The 17,229-nt window shown below is 39.0% G+C and overlaps 1 protein-coding gene and 1 long non-coding RNA gene across 3 annotated transcripts; one reads left to right on the forward strand and one right to left on the reverse strand.

The window, feature by feature from the left end:
- Window positions 1-800: 800 nt before the first annotated feature.
- Window positions 801-2,369, reverse strand: LOC118484347. Of its 2 annotated transcripts, none has more exons than XR_004873394.1 (4): window positions 2,079-2,369; window positions 1,887-2,015; window positions 1,035-1,172; window positions 801-947 (listed from the first exon to the last, which is right to left on the reverse strand). It is a non-coding gene; the product is annotated as an uncharacterized LOC118484347 (long non-coding RNA). The 2 variants fall into 2 exon arrangements; XR_004873393.1 differs by having other exon boundaries at window positions 1,887-2,006; window positions 2,079-2,367.
- Window positions 2,370-4,875: 2,506 nt separating this feature from the next.
- LOC118484226 (probable receptor-like protein kinase At5g59700) lies at window positions 4,876-8,397 on the forward strand. Its single transcript, XM_035980227.1, has 5 exons — window positions 4,876-4,896; window positions 5,100-5,207; window positions 6,279-6,368; window positions 6,862-7,869; window positions 8,188-8,397. The coding sequence occupies exons 1-5, from the start codon at window positions 4,876-4,878 to the stop codon at window positions 8,395-8,397; spliced, it is 1,437 nt and encodes a 478-aa protein (XP_035836120.1).
- The last annotated feature ends 8,832 nt before the right edge of the window (window positions 8,398-17,229 follow it).

A 17,229-nucleotide genomic window follows, 5' to 3' on the forward strand; every position in this document is an offset into this window, starting at 1 on the left:
CTTCCATCATGGTTTTCAAGCTCCTGTTGGGCTATTTTTAAGACCACGGGGTGCTTGACTAGTAAAGCTAAAGCCCATGTTAGAGTCGCCGTTGTCGTGTCTGTACCTGTCAATAATATAAACACATATATAGCCTGATCAGTAGGGTTGCAAGTCATCTATGGATTCAAGATATTAATTCACTATCCTTGACAACAATAAAAGACATCATTTGCCAACAATAAAATAAACCAGCCTATTTGGATTTTAAGTTAGCAGTTACACAAGAGTGACTCATTTTGATCTGTTGTATAATAAGAGTAGACATCAATAATGACAAACTAACCCTCAAATCTCCAGGTTCACCATCTATAATTGGTTCACACTCCTCATAAAAGACCACTTCCTGCCATGATAAAATCATCAGAACCATTTTTAACAATCAATTACAACCAGCAAGTTTATATATAAAAATAATAAAGTATCTTAACCATGAATTAACCGTTTACCTCCGCATCTTGCATTCCTTTCTCTATATCCACAGTTATAAAGTACCCGAAGTGCAACTTTCTTAAAGTTATTCATAGCTTTAAACTGTTTTAGCCTTCCAAGGACCGCGTTATCAAGTGGTGTATCGGGTGCTTCTCCATATTCTTTAATTCACGGATGCACCGATAAACATAGAAAAACGACATTGAAGATAACATTTATCAAAGCATTGGTATTTAACAGGGTTCCCTCATTACATAATATGCATACTGTACCATTTTTATTTTTCAATTACTATATAAATTTCCATTTCAGATAGTACTTACAAAGAACTTGATGAGCTGTTAACCTTTGCTTGGGATCTGAAGTCAACATCTTCTTTACAAGATCTTTGGCCTGATGAGATATGGAAGGCCACGGATCACTCGTGAAATCGACGTGCCCTTTCAAGATTGCATTGAATATCCTGTGCTCAGGTTCTGTATCACCACATGTATTTCTTATTAGTTCACTGAATTACTAATCTTTCTAGGCTTAATGAATCAAGAAACCATGAAAATTATCACCTGCCCGGAAAGGCGGAACTCCCCTCAGAAGAATATATAGCATGACCCCAATACTCCATATATCAACTTCTGGTCCGTATTTTCTCTTCAAGACTTCGGGTGCAATATAATAGGCACTTCCCACAATATCTTTGATAGCTGATTAGTTTCACATATGAATAACTTAACAATGATATTAATTTGTATAATATGTGGATGTTGGATCAACAAACAAATGGGGTATTTTTTTTTCATACAACGAGGATACTTGATTCGCATAAACTATAAATTATTGCAAACCGCTATAAGCACCATGAATTGACCTCAAACATAAACTAAACAAATTATATGAAAGTGCAGCTGTTGACTGACCAACTCCAAAGTCCATATCATGTATTGCCCTAAACCATAAGTTACTGCATATACCCTCTATTGATTGTTTCGCCATTTGCTTAAAAAACAAAAGTTATTGCATATACCCATCACATTAACTCTAACTAAACTTAATAAAAAACGTATTAAAAACAAACTGACAGCTGAATATAATCAGCTACTTTGACCCGTTCAAATTATCCAACCCGTACCGATGACCCGATCAAGATTATTCCTAACAGAGCCGACCCTGAATAAAGTACGATTACATGTATTTCACTACAAGAAATATCCATTAGCCATCTATTTGACTCCCCAATTTCCATAAACCTACCCATATACATGCAGTTCAACACAAAATTGAAAAAAATAAACTACAAACATATATGTATAAATACAGTTCAACACAAAATAAAAATAACAAACCTACAAATATACATGCTTATACATACTGTACTACACAAAATTAGTAAATAAAAAGAGAAATTGAAAAGAACGAACCGGAGGTGATCGAATGTCAGTGAAGGTGACCGGATTTCAGTAGAGGTGGCCGGATATCAGTAGAGTTGGCCGGATTTCAGCGGAGATGACCGGAAGTGGTTACATTTTAGTGGAGGTGACCTACAAAAACTACACAAAATCAAGAAATATAAATATATAACTAAAATAAACAACAATATAAAGAACCGTAACCGTGTATGTCGCCGGAGGTGGTCGGATTTCAGTGGTCGTTACCGGAGGTGCTTGGAATTGAGTGGAGTTGGCCGGAATCTTGGGTGATTTGAGTGGGGTGGACGGAGCACAGCTTGGAACGGGCTCACAGACACCGAAAGCCCCGCATTACGGCTGGCGGAGACCGACGGATCGATGGTGAAGGGGTATAGTAGGATAGAATGGAGGGAAAGGGAGGGATGAAGGGTTTTGTCCGCTTAAAACCCTTTAGCGGCGACAACTATCAGACATTACCCTGATCGTTGGATCAGATCTTCATCCAACGGCCAATAAATGCTCAGTAACCCTTGACCCCGATTGAACCCTTTAGCGACGACACATATGAAGTCGTCGCTAATACTGTCGCCACTAATATTGGATTATTCTTGTAGTGCATGCATTGAGTTACCTTCATTATGACGAGGGATGTGATTATGGTATTATACATTGTAACATCACCAGCGACACAATTCTTTTGGATGAGAATTGGGAAGCCAAGCTATCGGGTTTTGAAATTTCCATCAAACAGTCCGTAAACTATAAAGATCAGGTGTGCCCTTGTGAACACACTGGCACAATGGGGTGTGTGGACCCAGCAATTGAAAAGACGGGAGGTGTGACCCACAAGTCGGACATCTACTCATTCGGTGTTGTTTTATTTGAAACATTGTGCGGGAGGAAAGCATTAGTTCAGAACGAGGCTGATATGTCTCTAGCTCAGTTGGCCAAGTATCATTATGAAAAGGGAACATTGCCTGATATAATCCTGTTGGAAATCCAAATCAAGTTTGTCTTGATCATAAGAACTTGTAAGTGCAGCGGAGATATATGAACTTCATTTGCAGACATGGTTGATGCAGGGAATGCAGTGTGATTCGAAAGAAAGGATAAAAGTGGACAATTTGATTAACGGAAATTGTCTTGATGCCAACAACATTTGCCGGCAGTCTACATAAATACCATAAGATATGGCGGTTGTGTTTTGGCGGGTAACTGCTGTAGCAGTTATTTGAAATTCGGTTCCCGCTAAACACCCGCTTATTACATATAATTAACTTATCATATCTAACATGTTCACTTATCGATAATTACATAACTAAAATAAGTATAACTAAGTTTATAATTCTAACATAACCCCTCTAAACTTGGTTATGCTTATGAGCTTGTTTGATCACGCTTCGGTTTGCTTCCTCAACGGCCCATCTTGCTTGATTGAAATTGAATCTCTTTCGTTTCTTCATTTGATTCCAGTTGTCGTCCCTCACACCTGCATAAAACGCTACTTGTTTTGGTTCCATTTCATTGTGCACTTCTTCTGCAGCATCATGTCGGCCGCCTCCCAGGCTGTTTGTCTTCTTGAGATCCCCTCTTGAGACTTCATCCTCTTCACTCACCATCCTTTTATCATGCACTCTCTGTTGAACCTTCTTGAATTTGTAGTAGTATTCTAGGGTGTCTAAGTACATAGCATAAACTATACGAATGAAATCACCATCTTTGTATTCAAACCCCATATCTTTAGCAATGATTGGCCATAAGTTTTCTGTTGTTACTTCACGATATCCTCCATCCTTATCGACTAATGTATACAGATCCAGTAGATCTATCTTATGATTGTCTTTGGTGCAAGGAGGGAATGGTCTATGAGTGATTCCCAAGTATTCATTTAGAAACCATTTAACCATTTCTTCGAACTTCTTACTCAGTTCATATTTATATTTGAATACGTATTCGCGATCATCTAGCATACTAATCACTGCTTTACAATCATTAAACTCATGAAACTCCAATGATTTTAAAATCATTAGATTCCAATCAATCTCGGTTTCATCCGAGACGTTGAGGGTTTCGAAATATGAATTCAAATAGTCGTTTTTGAATTCATCATCTATCCCACACATGTTTTGCAACCTTTCTTTCTCCTTTATCCCCAACTCTTCCTCTTTTGTTAACCCCGTCACTTCATTTTTAGTGTTCATCACCGGAGATGAGAACATGGGGAATATTTTGCATGTATCACCGGTTCTCCGGACTGTAAAACCTTGTAACGTTAATTGTTCTAAACTTAGAACATTTCGGTTTATGTCCGGTGAATAGAAAACACTAGGAACGCTTAGTGTTTCATTCCCCATTTTTACTTCGGCTATCCCCACTCCTCGGATGAATAAGAAGTTATTCATTCCGGATCGTGTTTCTACCCCCATGATGTGTTTCACTCTCTTAAAGACATCTATGTTGTTCACAAAATGATGACAAAACGTTGGATTAACATACCAGATATCCTTCCATTGTCCGCCGTCGGTACCCGTAACTATCATTTCTTCTCGGCAATGAACTTCTTCTCTCTGGGTTCTTATTCCGTTGTTGATTGCTTGCCGAATGAGTTGTGATTCCTCATCATTTTCTTTAGATTTACAAGTGTAAATCTGATGACCGGGCAAGTGACAATAATAACACAACCGTTCTCGTCGTGTTCGTCGTTTTCTTTCATTCTTTTCATCGATGCAGTGTTGGCAGGGCATTAAGGTGTTGGTCGGTTTCATCTTTGCATCATGTCTTTCCATGGCTCTGATACCACTATGTTGGAAATCCAAATCAAGTTTGTCTTGATCATAAGAACTTGTAAGTGCAGCGGATATATGAACTTCATTTGCAGACATGGTTGATGCAGGGAATGCAGTGTGATTCGAAAGAAAGGATAAAAGTGGACAATTTGATTAACGGAAATTGTCTTGATGCCAACAACATTTGCCGGCAGTCTACATAAATACCATAAGATATGGCGGTTGTGTTTTGGCGGGTAACTGCTGTAGCAGTTATTTGAAATTCGGTTCCCGCTAAACACCCGCTTATTACATATAATTAACTTATCATATCTAACATGTTCACTTATCGATAATTACATAACTAAAATAAGTATAACTAAGTTTATAATTCTAACAAATCCATCCTCATCTATTAAATCAAATATTGTCTCTGCAATCACTCCTTATATACTCACAGGTAGCATATTCTTGCTTAAGTGATGATCGAGCACACCGCCCAGATATGCACCATATTGTGGTTAAACTTGAGAATGCATTGGAACTTCAGTTGCGTCGTGAAAATATTGTAAGACCCTTTTTCTATTTTATTATCTATTTTTTGGCATTCATCGTTCTTGGATGGTAATTTTCCTTTGTTTCTGTATCTTTACTTCCTATTCTATTTGAAAGTAAGTCAAAATAGGATGGTAAAAGAATCCAAATTGAACCATAAAACCAAAACATCTAGGAAGGGTAGCATAGTTTTATTTTTTGCGGGTTTGGACATGTATGGTATTAAGTGATACCGTCCAATTACGTCATAGAATATGATACATGAATTTAGAAATATAGTAAATAATATCTTTAAGTTACAAACAGAAAATTATTAAAGAAATATAAATTTTGTTAGAAGTTTGTGTGAGTATTTGATACTTTAATTCGATATTTGGCGAGTTTATGATTGGATTTTGGATAATGGGTGTCCTAACGGGTAACTTTTACCGCATGACCATACGAGGATATGTGCGGGTATACCTTGTAGCCTACGGGTAATGTATACATGTATGATACCAAATATTAGACACAATTTATAATCGGGTATGAAATTGGGATTACCAAAACCGACCCTTTACCATTCATAGTGAATGAGATTGAGTGGTTAGGTTGACGCATTGGTTGGTTTTAAACTTTTTATTTATTGATCACCATGGTAATAATAATTTATACTTTAAAATTAACCTTTTTTATGTTTAACTTTTTTGACTTTCAATCTATTTAAACATGGTATTTTTAATTATTTAATTTATTAACAGTTTACTTCGATAATTATTTTTTTATAGCACTTCTATTATTATTAGAGTTACTAACAGGTGTGCTTAAATTTTAATTTTAGTCTTCTATCTATACTCAGCTGTAACCTTTGAATGTTTGTTTCTGGTGTAATTTTTCTTTTGGTTATCATTTCTTTTAGTTTGAATTAGAAAAACAAAAAAAAATTATTCTAAGGCTTTGGTGTTCTTAAAAAGCGCATGTTGCATATTGATGCCTATTGTTGGAGAAAACCTTAACGATTGGTTTTTAAAAAATGCCAAGATTCTTAAATATCTAAGCAAATCACTGTTGGGTTTATGAACACCATTTTTTATTATTATTCAAGAGGAGACAAAAACATCCAGACCAGTTGTTTAAGGGTGAGAGGGATCAGGAGGGTACTTCCCGCACTTTAAGGGTGAGAGGGATCAGGAGGGTACTTCCCGCACTGATGATGCATGGTTGGGTCTTGCAAATTTATTATCAAGGCTAGTATATGCAATGGAAATTTTAAATTAATTAAACTTTACTAAAACACATGATTCAGATCCTTTTTATATATCTTGCTATACATAATTTTAATTTGTGTTTGGGTGTTATTTACAAACTGGGTAACTATAAAAAGTTTATGGGTTTGGTAAAACGAGTTGGGCCATCTGCTAAGGCCCAGCTGTGATGTCTTGATGGAAAAATAGGGCACGGGAAACAAGGGGAAAAGGGAATCAGGGGTCGGCGCCAGACTCACTACAATTTAATCAGATAGCAGCACTGGGTTGCAACAATTTGCCTTGTATAATTGTAGTAGTGGCTAGCGGTCAATAGATTCGAATGTCCTCTTTATTATTTCTAAAAGGAACCTAATTATATTCGAATGCCCTCTTTATATTCAGTTTTGTAACTCTCTTTTTTCCTTTGTCACATATTTGCAGGAAAACAAGTTGGGACACTTGAAGATTCGTCTTGGTGATATTAAATTAGCAACCAATAATTTCTCAGAGACATACACAATTGCATCTATGGATGGCGAATGTACTTTGTACAGAGCAGAGCTCCATTGTTTTGATAAAGAAAATCCTTCATCTGAAAAGGGGAAGAACATAGGAGAACATCCCAAGGGACACGACATTGTGGTTATAAAACGGTACCCTTCTGGAAATCAGTGTTTTGGAGAAGAAGAGCTTTTTACAGAAATTGAGATGCTTTCAAGTGTTGAGCATCTGAACATAGTCACTTTAATTGGATTCTGTATTGAAGATTCTGAGATGATCCTTGTCACTGAGAATGTGTCTAATGGATACCTTTGGAATTATTTGGGAAACGACAATGATATGCGTATTTTGACATGGGAGAAGCGTTTGAAAATCTGCATTGATGTTGCGAACGCATTGGAGCACCTTCACTCTGGGATGGAAGACCAAAAGATGATAATACACCGTGATATATGTCCCTACAACATTGGGTTGGACGAGAACGGGAGGGCAAAGATTGATGGGTTTGGAACCTGTGTATTCTTGCCTCCAAATGAAGAAGACGAAGCTGTCTATATCGAGTGGCGTGGCAGATCGGCCTACATAGATTCAGAGTATGAGAAGACTCGTAAGTTAAAAAGAGAATCAGATGTATATAGTTTTGGAATAGTTTTGCTTGAAATTCTATGTGGGAGGAGAGCCAGTGACCCAATTTACACGAAGGAGAATGTTAGAGGGTTGGGCCCCGTGGCAAGACAAAGCTTTTGCACAGGAACTCTAGAGGACATGATAGATCCTATACTAAAGGAAGAAACCAGTGAATGCAATTTTGTCCTAAAGAGAGGACCCAACAAGGAGTCTTTACACACATTCATGAAAATTGCATATCAATGTGTGGCAGAAACTCAAGGTCAACGTCCTACAACGAAAGTTGTTGTTAAGGAACTTGAGAAAGCATTATCATTTCAAGTAAGTCAATGTTCCAAAACATTAATCTTTTTTATACACATGCAAAATGCTTGTTAATAGTATTCATATGTACCATAGTATTTGTACTCAAATCATTACGTTTATATTGAAAAAACACCCTTCAATTTTTAACTTCTAGTGTTCTTGTCCTAAGCCCGTTCTTAACTATTGATGAAGTTGTCAAAGCTTCTCTTTAAAATTACTCTTTTCCCTTAACTATTGATGAAGTTATTAATGCCCTGATCGATGTAGCATCCCCGGGGGCTGCTATTCTCTAACCACAATTTTAATATTCATTTGTCGTTCTCAATGTCCCAGTTGAATTCAGAGGTAAAATCTGATTATGTGGAGGAGAAGAGTCATGCTTCGGTAATTGAGACACAAGTAGTTGAGCTTTCCAATGAATTGAACAATATGAACATGACTGACAAATCTGAAAATTTTGAAATTCATAACAAGGAAAATATGTTACATGACCAAACGGATGACCCAGCTGATCCTGATTGTTGTAAGTTTGCTATGTTTTAAATTTTTAATATTGATTTATCAAGTGGAGTCTTAAGCCGGTGATATGTGGGTACAGGAAAGTCAGACTCTTAGGAAGGCTGCTACACCTTCTTGGCCAAATATGTCAGAAACAAATGCACAGATATGAAAAGGAGGCTAAGTTGCACGTTCTTTTGGTTGTTGTATTAGGTGGGGTTGGCTGGACAGCGGTTCGCATGAAACTAGTCATGTTTATATAGGTTAAGTTTAAACAGGCTGGGTGGTTTCTGTTGGACTTTTTTGCATATAAGTTAATCTGTTTGTATAAGTGAATGTCATGTTGATGCTTCTGTAGTTCTTTATGTACTTGTTTATATTGATAATTAACTTTCTTGTTGTTTTTTTAAAACAAGTATCAACTTCATATTTTTGTTGTAGGAATTTATTTGTGCAATTAAAACTCTCAGACAACCCTGTTAATTTCATGATGTGTTTTATTTGTCATGTGTACTCGTACTGATGGTTTCTTAGGAGGTAATGGTCATGACTTAAAGATAAGCATAATTAGGTAGCAAATAAAGCTTCTTTTGATTTGAGGTTTTATCCTACTAAACGATTGATCATTACTAAGTTTGGGATCTTCGTTTGTGGCTCGCTTTTTAATCTAAATCCTGTACCTCCTCTTACATCATCCTTTTAGGATGATATATATGAAATGCATAGAAACTAATTTGTATAAACAATTAATTAATGTATAGTATACAATTAGAAAGTTATTTTGTTTCGGTAAAATGATTTTTTTATGGTTTTTGTTGGTGCACTTGTGTCTGTACTTTGTCTGTATTCGGTCACGATGTAAACGATGTCCTGATTAGTGTTGTAAGTTGACCAAGTCAACCATCCTCCGGTTTGACTTGGACAACAGTTGGTAAATGTTGAAAGATGTTCTGTCTCGAAGGATAAGAGATCGAAGGATGATGTGGATCCTTCGATCTCATCGAAAGATATGCTTCGAATGATTAGACCTCGAAAGGTGATCTTTCGAGGTCCATGCTGATCCTTCGATTGACTTGTCATCGATAGATGATCCTTCGGACCATCTATCGGATCCTTCGGACTGGACATCATGGGCTGGGTATAAATACCCAGCAGTGTGTTGAGTTCATTAGACAGACATAGACACTTAGACAGATTCACACACCGAAAGAGAGAGTCTTCTTGAGAGCATTCTGTCCGGAACTCACACACACACTTTGAGAGTTTACATGTTAGATTTGTAAACATTGTGTTTGTAACCGAAACCTTCATTTGCATTAATACAAGTTGTGTTAATCGGTGAACCCGTGTGTGTTGTGTTTGTACTTGCTTAATCTCGGTTTGCTTGCTAGCTTGGATTCCGCACTCGCTAGTGGGTTAGTATAACAAGGTTTGAGGTTCGTCATCCTCCGACAAGGGACCTACAAGTGGTATCAGAGCTTGGCTCTTTACCTTGTTTAAAACCGGGTTATTCAAGTTCTTGGTGTGTGTTTGAACACTTAGTTTAACACCCGTTTTTGTTGGTTTTTCTACACTTTTAAACTGGAAAACGTGTTTTAAACTTACCGGGAGTGTTCATAAGTGGGTTGGGTAACTTAAAACTTGTTTTTAAGTGACTTTGTGTGTTCCGGCCATATTTCCGATCAAGGATTCCGGTGACTGGTTTGGGGATAAGGTTATCCATTTTGGGAAATCTTTCAAAGTTGGTGGGAAAGGTACAGCCTGCACATCCTTTCTGCCGAAAGTTGACTTACCTACCCATCACCTTTTCACCAACCTATCAAATCAGCGTCAGTTGTGTCAGAAGGTCTCGAAAGATATCTTTCGACATCGAAAGATCATCTTTCGACTATCTTTCGATCAAGGAAAGCTCGAAAGATTATTATCCTTCGATCCATCCTTCGAAGTCTGAAACATATCTTTCGTTAAAGGAATCTTTTCGAAAGACAGGTGTCCGAAAGATAAGGATTTAACTCGAAAGATAAGGATCTTTCAAAGGAGAATCCTTCGAGTTCTTGAATCTTTCGAAATCATTGTTCGAGATTCAACAGTAGTCTTTCGAGTACTGTTGATCCTTCGAACAAGAGTTGATCTTTCGATTGTGGTCAGTTTATTGTTAACAGGTTTCTGTGATTTCAGATCTTTCGACCAAGACCCTTCGGCTGTGTGATCTTTCGGATTACTCACTTAGCATTTATTTTGCTTATCAATCATGAATCCGAGTTGGTGGAATCCGGCTCCTGATAGTGGTGAATATACAAGATCAAGTGTCACTCCCTCATGGTGGGGTACACCGGCTCTAGACGATGGAAAATACACGAATACAAGGTCATCTCCTTCATGGGCCGAGTCTCCGGTATCGACATCTTCTCAGGGAAATCAATGGGCATTGGTATCGAATCAAACTCCGAGCATTCAAAGTATCTTACTAAGCGAAAGTGAAACAGGAAGTTTGAATCGACCTCCAAAGTTGATGCATTTGAATGAATATCCAGGATGGGTTGAGAGATTTAAAACATATGTTCTTGGTCAAAATACCGAACTGTGGATACGTTTCACTACAGATTTCGATCAAGCCATAGAGGTTGCTGCTTCAGATACTGCCACGTTTGCCGATCTTCCAGAAGATAAAAAGAAAACCTATGATCTGGAAAAGAAGGCATACGCCATCCTCACTCAGGCGTTAAGCAGGGATATCTACCACCAGTTTGTCAGCTTCAAGACAACAAAGAAGTTGTGGGACGGATTGAAAAACAGAGGAGTAGGAAATGCAGCAACACGTCAAATGCGTCATGATCTTCTCAAGAAAGAATTTGATGGTTTCACTTGTATGGATAAGGAGTCCTTGGGAGATATGACAAGCCGGTTTTATCATTTGCTTACGGAATTGGACAATTATAGTGTAACGACAACTCAAGCTGAAGTGGTGAAGAAGTTTGCTGATGCTTTGCCTCCTCAATGGAGTAGTTTCTTGGAAATCCTGAAGTACAACGGAGTGTTGAGAACCACTAATATCAACGACTTCGTGCAACTTTTGGAAAACAAGGATCAGGAGGAGACATTAAAGGCAAAAAGAGTTCCAGTGGCGCAAAATCCAGAGATGTATTGTGGAACTTCCAATTCTTCGTCTGCAAGAACCGGTCCACATGCTCCACTTCAAACAGCGTTTGTTACTAGCACGGATATGTATGGCAACCCTGTGCAAGTTCCTGTTAAGCCACCTCCCACCACAGATATGTACGGAAATCCAATACAACCACCTCCTCCTCCGCCTCCTGCTCAACAACAACGTGCATGTTATGGAGGAACATCATCTGCTAGTCAACAATCAAAGCCAGGTACAGTGCAGCTCGACACGTCAAGCTTCTCTAAAATCAGTGTAGAAGTAGCTAAGGAACACATGGAGCTGCTTAACACTGTTGTGAGCGCGTACTGTGGGTTAATAGAAGGTCAGATTGGCAACATTAATCTGACACAAGAAGATTACAGGCAGATTGATAAAGAGGAGATGGACTTGATGGACATCAAGTGGGCCTTTGCGAGTGCTGTGAGAAGAGCAAAGGATTGGATGGAAAGTACTGGAAGAACCAGCTTGGAAAGTAAGAGAGACACCAAGTATGGGTTCGATAAACAAGCTGTTAAGTGCTTCAACTGTGGTGAACGGGGTCACTTTAAACGGGAGTGCACAAAGCCAGCTCAACATGGGAATCAAAACCCCTTCAGAAATCAAGGCAACCAGCAAAACAGAAACAATGATCGTACATTGGTACCCATCAACAACCAAACCAACCGGGCACTTGCGGTTCAGGTGGATGAAGGTTGTGACTGGTCAATCCAGTTGGGTGGTGATGCTCCCGATGGAACAGCATGTTTTGCTCAGATTGTGAAGAAGCTAGTTCACACCAGTGGTGGAGAATCTTCTGCCAGTGGTGGTGAATCATCTGAAGATGAAGATTCGTCTGGATACAGTAGAAGTGTTGATGAAGAATCATCCAATTCTGGTGATGATCATGTGGGTGAGACATCTAATGGTTCGGATGATGTTGATTTTGATGAACTTTTGGAGGAAGCTGCAACAGAAACTCAAAGAAGATCTATTCTGGTGAATCAAGCTGCTTATACTTCCTCTTCTCTCCATTCAGCCTTTATGGCTAATGTCGACGGTTCATCAAGTCAGGTATGTGTCGATGAACCCACTGCTGTTAATTGTGATGAATGTACTAGGTTGCATGCTAGATGTGCTGAAATGGAGAAAAGTATGTCTGAGTTGCAAGGCAAACATGATGCTTTACAAGCTAGTTTGTTTGACTTGCAAGACAAACATACTACTGTGAATGAGAATTTGAGTGACTTGCAAAGTAAGCATGACGCTTTGCAAGAAAAGTATGATGTGACTTTCCTCCACAATCAGAAATTGACTGTGGACCTTTCCAAATGCACAGAAGCCAACATGTTTTATGAAAACCATGAAAAAGAATTTAAGTCAGTAATTGAAACATTAAAGAAAGATAAAACTGAACTGACTAAAATGGTTTCAAGAAAACAAACTGATATTAATTTGTATATATCTCGCCTTGAGATTATGCAAAAAGAGATGGCTTGTGTGAAAACCGAAAGTGATGCGATCCAACTTAAGCTAGACAGTTATTTGAGCTCTAGCTATGTGTTAGATCACATCATTGATGTTCAAAAGGAAAAGAGAGATGTCACATGCATAGGCTACAAGAAGTGTCCACCACCAGTGAGACATAATTATGATGCCATGCCTGATGAAGAGGACAGGGTGTTCTTTGAGCCATCTGTGCCTCTGGATGTTAAGGAGTTTGCTGCAGGACTTGGATACCAAAAGGAAGTATCCTCAGATTCAGATGTGTCAGCAGATACATTTATAAGTGCTGAACAGAATCAAGATCCTTCAGTTGTGATTGAGGATGCTGATTCTTCTGATGATGAATCTGATGATACTGTCCCAGCAAAGTCTGATGCGGTAGCCAAAAATGAGGACATACCTCTTGAGAATCACATTCTATGTGATCCCCCTGTACAACCCGCTAAGACTGTTGCAACTGAGTCCTCATCTGCAGAAGAGTCGGAGAGTGTGAATTTGCTGTACACTCTAGTTGGTGATGATAAAATTTACTCAGACAAAGATTTTCCCATTAAGAATGTTAATCAATCCTTAATCTGCAAAGTCTTTGAAAACTCGACAAGTAAGTTTTTGGGAAAGACAGGACCACGTGTTACAGTTACACAGTATCCTCCTATTCCAAAGGCTGAAATTCGAAAACAATTTGGCAACAAGAAATTACCAACAGTGCCAAAACAGCAAAATCATACCAAGCCCAAAGAAAAATCACCGGCTCAAGTCCAAAAGAAGCCGAACCAAAAGAAGAAGAAAAATGTTAACTTTGTGAAATCGACGGGAACAGACAAAATTGAAAAGTTTGAAAATCAATCTAACTTAGATTTTGTCAAGAAAACTATTGTCGAGAAAAGAAATGAACCAAGCAGTTCAAAGCCTAGTACCTTGGGTTCACAAAGTTCAACATCATCGGCTAAGCGATCACATGATACTTCGGGGTTTGTAGAACGAATATCATGTTTTGAATGTGGAACCATTGGACATATTATTCGTAATTGTCCATATCTTCATAAACAAAAAGGAAAGGTTGATGATCCCCGTGGCAAGACTGACCGTAAGCCATCTGTTTCCACAACACAAGATCCCCGACTTGTAAAAGAAAGGGAAAAGAAACAGAAACGCCAACAGGTCAAGAAGATTGAAAAAACAATTAAAACTGATGTGGTTCAAAAACAATCTGTTGCTGTAAAACCAGAAAATTTCAAAACTTCAAACAATCAAGAAGTTAAAATATTAAAGAAAGACACTGGTAAAACAAAACAGACATGGAAACCTAAATCGGTTACTGAATCAGGGGGACCATCACAATTCACCAACCATCAAAGACAAGAAGTTATTGTCATTGATGAAAATGGAAGACCCAAGACCACAATGGCTTGCGTCCCCATCTCCAACTAATTCATTTGAGTTCATGTGCAGGGTGCTTCAGGAGGAACTGTCAGTAGTCATTGGATTGTTGATAGTGGGGCATCCAGGCACATGACAGGCGACATGAAGCTTCTCTACGACGTTAAATCTATTAGAGGAGGTTATGTTGCTTTTGCTGGAGATAAAGGTGGATATATAACGGGTGAAGGAATGATTTCCAACGGGATTGTCAGCTTTGACAAGATCAACTTTGTGCAACAACTTGATCACAATCTTCTTAGTGTTTCTCAAATCTGTGACAAGCAGTTTTCAGTACACTTTGATGCTAATGGATGTTATGTGCTGAAGCCGGGCTTCAAAATTCCAAAAGAATGGATTCTCTTGTCGGCTCCAAGGATAAATGATTTGTACGTCCTTGACATGAGCCAAGCTATTACTACGTCTGCACAAGCAACTTGTTTCATTTCCAAAGCCACAGAAAAAGACACTATCTCTTGGCACAGACGAATGGGTCACATTCACTTACGAAAAATGAATCATTTGGTTTCAAATGAATTGGTGAATGGTGTTCCCCTCAAAAATTTCCATCTACAAAACGTCTGTGTTTCGTGCCAGAAAGGAAAGCAAACAAAGAAGAAGCACCGTACAAAGAAGATCAACACGGTGGCAGTTCCTCTTGAACGTTTGCACATGGATTTGTTCGGTCCTGTCAAGCACAAGAGTATTCGGGGTGATCAATACTGCCTCGTGGTTACTGATGATTATTCAAGATTTTCTTGGGTTGCGTTCATGGCACACAAGAGTGAAACCTTTGGTATTATCAAAAACTTGATCATTCAGATTGAGAATTTGTATAAGTTGAAGGTTAGGCGGATACGTAGCGACAATGGTACTGAATTTAAAAATCATTCCATGACGGAGTTCTGCACTTCAAAAGGTATTCTTCATGAGTTTAGTGCAGCTTATACTCCTCAACAGAATGGTGTCGCTGAACGTAAGAACCGCACATTGATCGAGACTGCTAGGACAATGTTGGTAGAGTCGCAGTTGCCCATTCCATTCTGGACTGAAGCTGTGGCCTCTGCATGTTACACATTGAACCGAGTCCTTACAGTCAAAAGGCACAACAAGACCTGCTTTGAGCTTCTTCAAAAACGGAAACCAGATTTGTCTTATCTTGAACCGTTTGGAGCTCCATGCACAATCATCGATTCTAATGGAAAGTTTGGGGCAAAAGCAATTGATGGATACTTTCTTGGGTATGCCACCCCTAACTTACGAGTCTGGAATCTAGAGACTAAAAGGGTCGAGGAATGGTCTGAGGTCAGAGTACAACGGCACACCTTGCCAGTCAAAAATCCGGGTCAACCTTGGATGTTTGAGTACGATGACTTCTTCAATTCAATCAATGTTGAAGCCGTTGAAGAAAATGCTGCGGCTAGGATGTTTTTCGAGAGTGACAATGCAACAGTTTCACCGGTGGTTCGTCCGATTCTTGTTAATCAAGAACCATCTTCTTCGGTGAACAATAATACTCTCAACAATGAGGATTTTCATGATGCAAATAAATTGAACGAATCTTCAGAGGATGATGAATTTCTAGATGCAGATCAAGAAGCTCCTACAACAGCAGTTCATGGTACTTCAGAGGGTACTCCTCCAGTAGATGCCCATAGAACAGCTGAGGCTACTGCATCATCCTCTTCGTCAATTCCGGGCCTTGAATTGGTTGTTGATCTTAACCTCAACAACCTGGGTATAAATGTTCCAGTTCCAGATAATCCAGAAACAAGGATTCATAATACCCATCCTCAACAAAACATCATTGGAAATGTGCAAAGTGGCGTTCAAACAAGAAACATGTTGCGAAACAACAACAACGCAGGCTTGTATGCAGCTATTCGAGAATCCGGGCAACAAAACGATTGGTCTTTCGCGTGTTATGTTTCACAGGAAGAACCAAGAACGTGGAAAGAAGCCTTGAAAGATAATGCTTGGGTTGAAGCAATGCAGGAAGAGCTGCAACAATTCCAGAAGCTGGGTGTCTGGAAACTAGTAGAGAAACCTGCTGGATACAAGAAGATTGGTACCCGTTGGGTTTTCAAATGCAAAAAGGATGACCGCGGAGTTGTTATCCGAAACAAAGCACGTTTAGTCGTTCAAGGTTTTCGTCAGATTGAAGGGATCGACTACAACGAAGTCTATGCACCAGTGGCACGTCTCGAAGCAATTCGAATCTTTCTAGCCTATGCGTCTTTCAAAGGATTCAAGGTTTATCAGATGGACGTGAAAAGTGCATTCTTACATGGTGTGGTTGAAGAAGAGGTATACGTCGAACAGCCTCCAGGTTTTGAAGATCCTATCCATCCCGATCGGGTTTGGTTGCTCAACAAAGCTCTCTATGGTCTTCATCAAGCACCACGAGCTTGGTATGCAACCTTATCACACTATCTGCTGGAGAACGGTTTTCGTAGAGGTCTTATCGACTGTACTCTTTTCATCAAAGAACAAGATGGAGATCTTCTTCTGGTACAGGTATACGTTGATGATATTATTTTTGGTTCTACTAATGATGTCTTGTGTAGGGAATTCGAGCGTATCATGCAGGATAAATTCGAGATGAGTGCTATGGGGGAAATGACTTTCTTCTTGGGCCTACAAGTACAACAAACTGAGTCTGGGATATTCATCCATCAGACTAAATATGTTGGTGACATCTTGAGCCGGTTCCAGATGTCTGATGCAACGCCCATTGGTACCCCATTGCCAACTAATCACGGAATTACTCCTGACTTGAAGGGAGAAGCTGTTAGCCCCTCAACCTACCG

This window comes from Helianthus annuus, chromosome 11 (genome assembly GCF_002127325.2).
Source record: "Helianthus annuus cultivar XRQ/B chromosome 11, HanXRQr2.0-SUNRISE, whole genome shotgun sequence".
NCBI lineage: Eukaryota > Viridiplantae > Streptophyta > Magnoliopsida > Asterales > Asteraceae > Helianthus > Helianthus annuus.

Excerpts from the sequence above, each read along its gene's own strand:
- LOC118484226 (XM_035980227.1), top strand. The coding sequence starts at position 4,876 with ATGGCGGTTGTGTTTTGGCGG. Across the intron at positions 6,369-6,861 it reads GGGTGAGAGGGATCAGGAGG|GAAAACAAGTTGGGACACTT; the intron begins GTACTTCCCGCA and ends ACATATTTGCAG. Across the intron at positions 7,870-8,187 it reads AGAAAGCATTATCATTTCAA|TTGAATTCAGAGGTAAAATC; the intron begins GTAAGTCAATGT and ends TCAATGTCCCAG.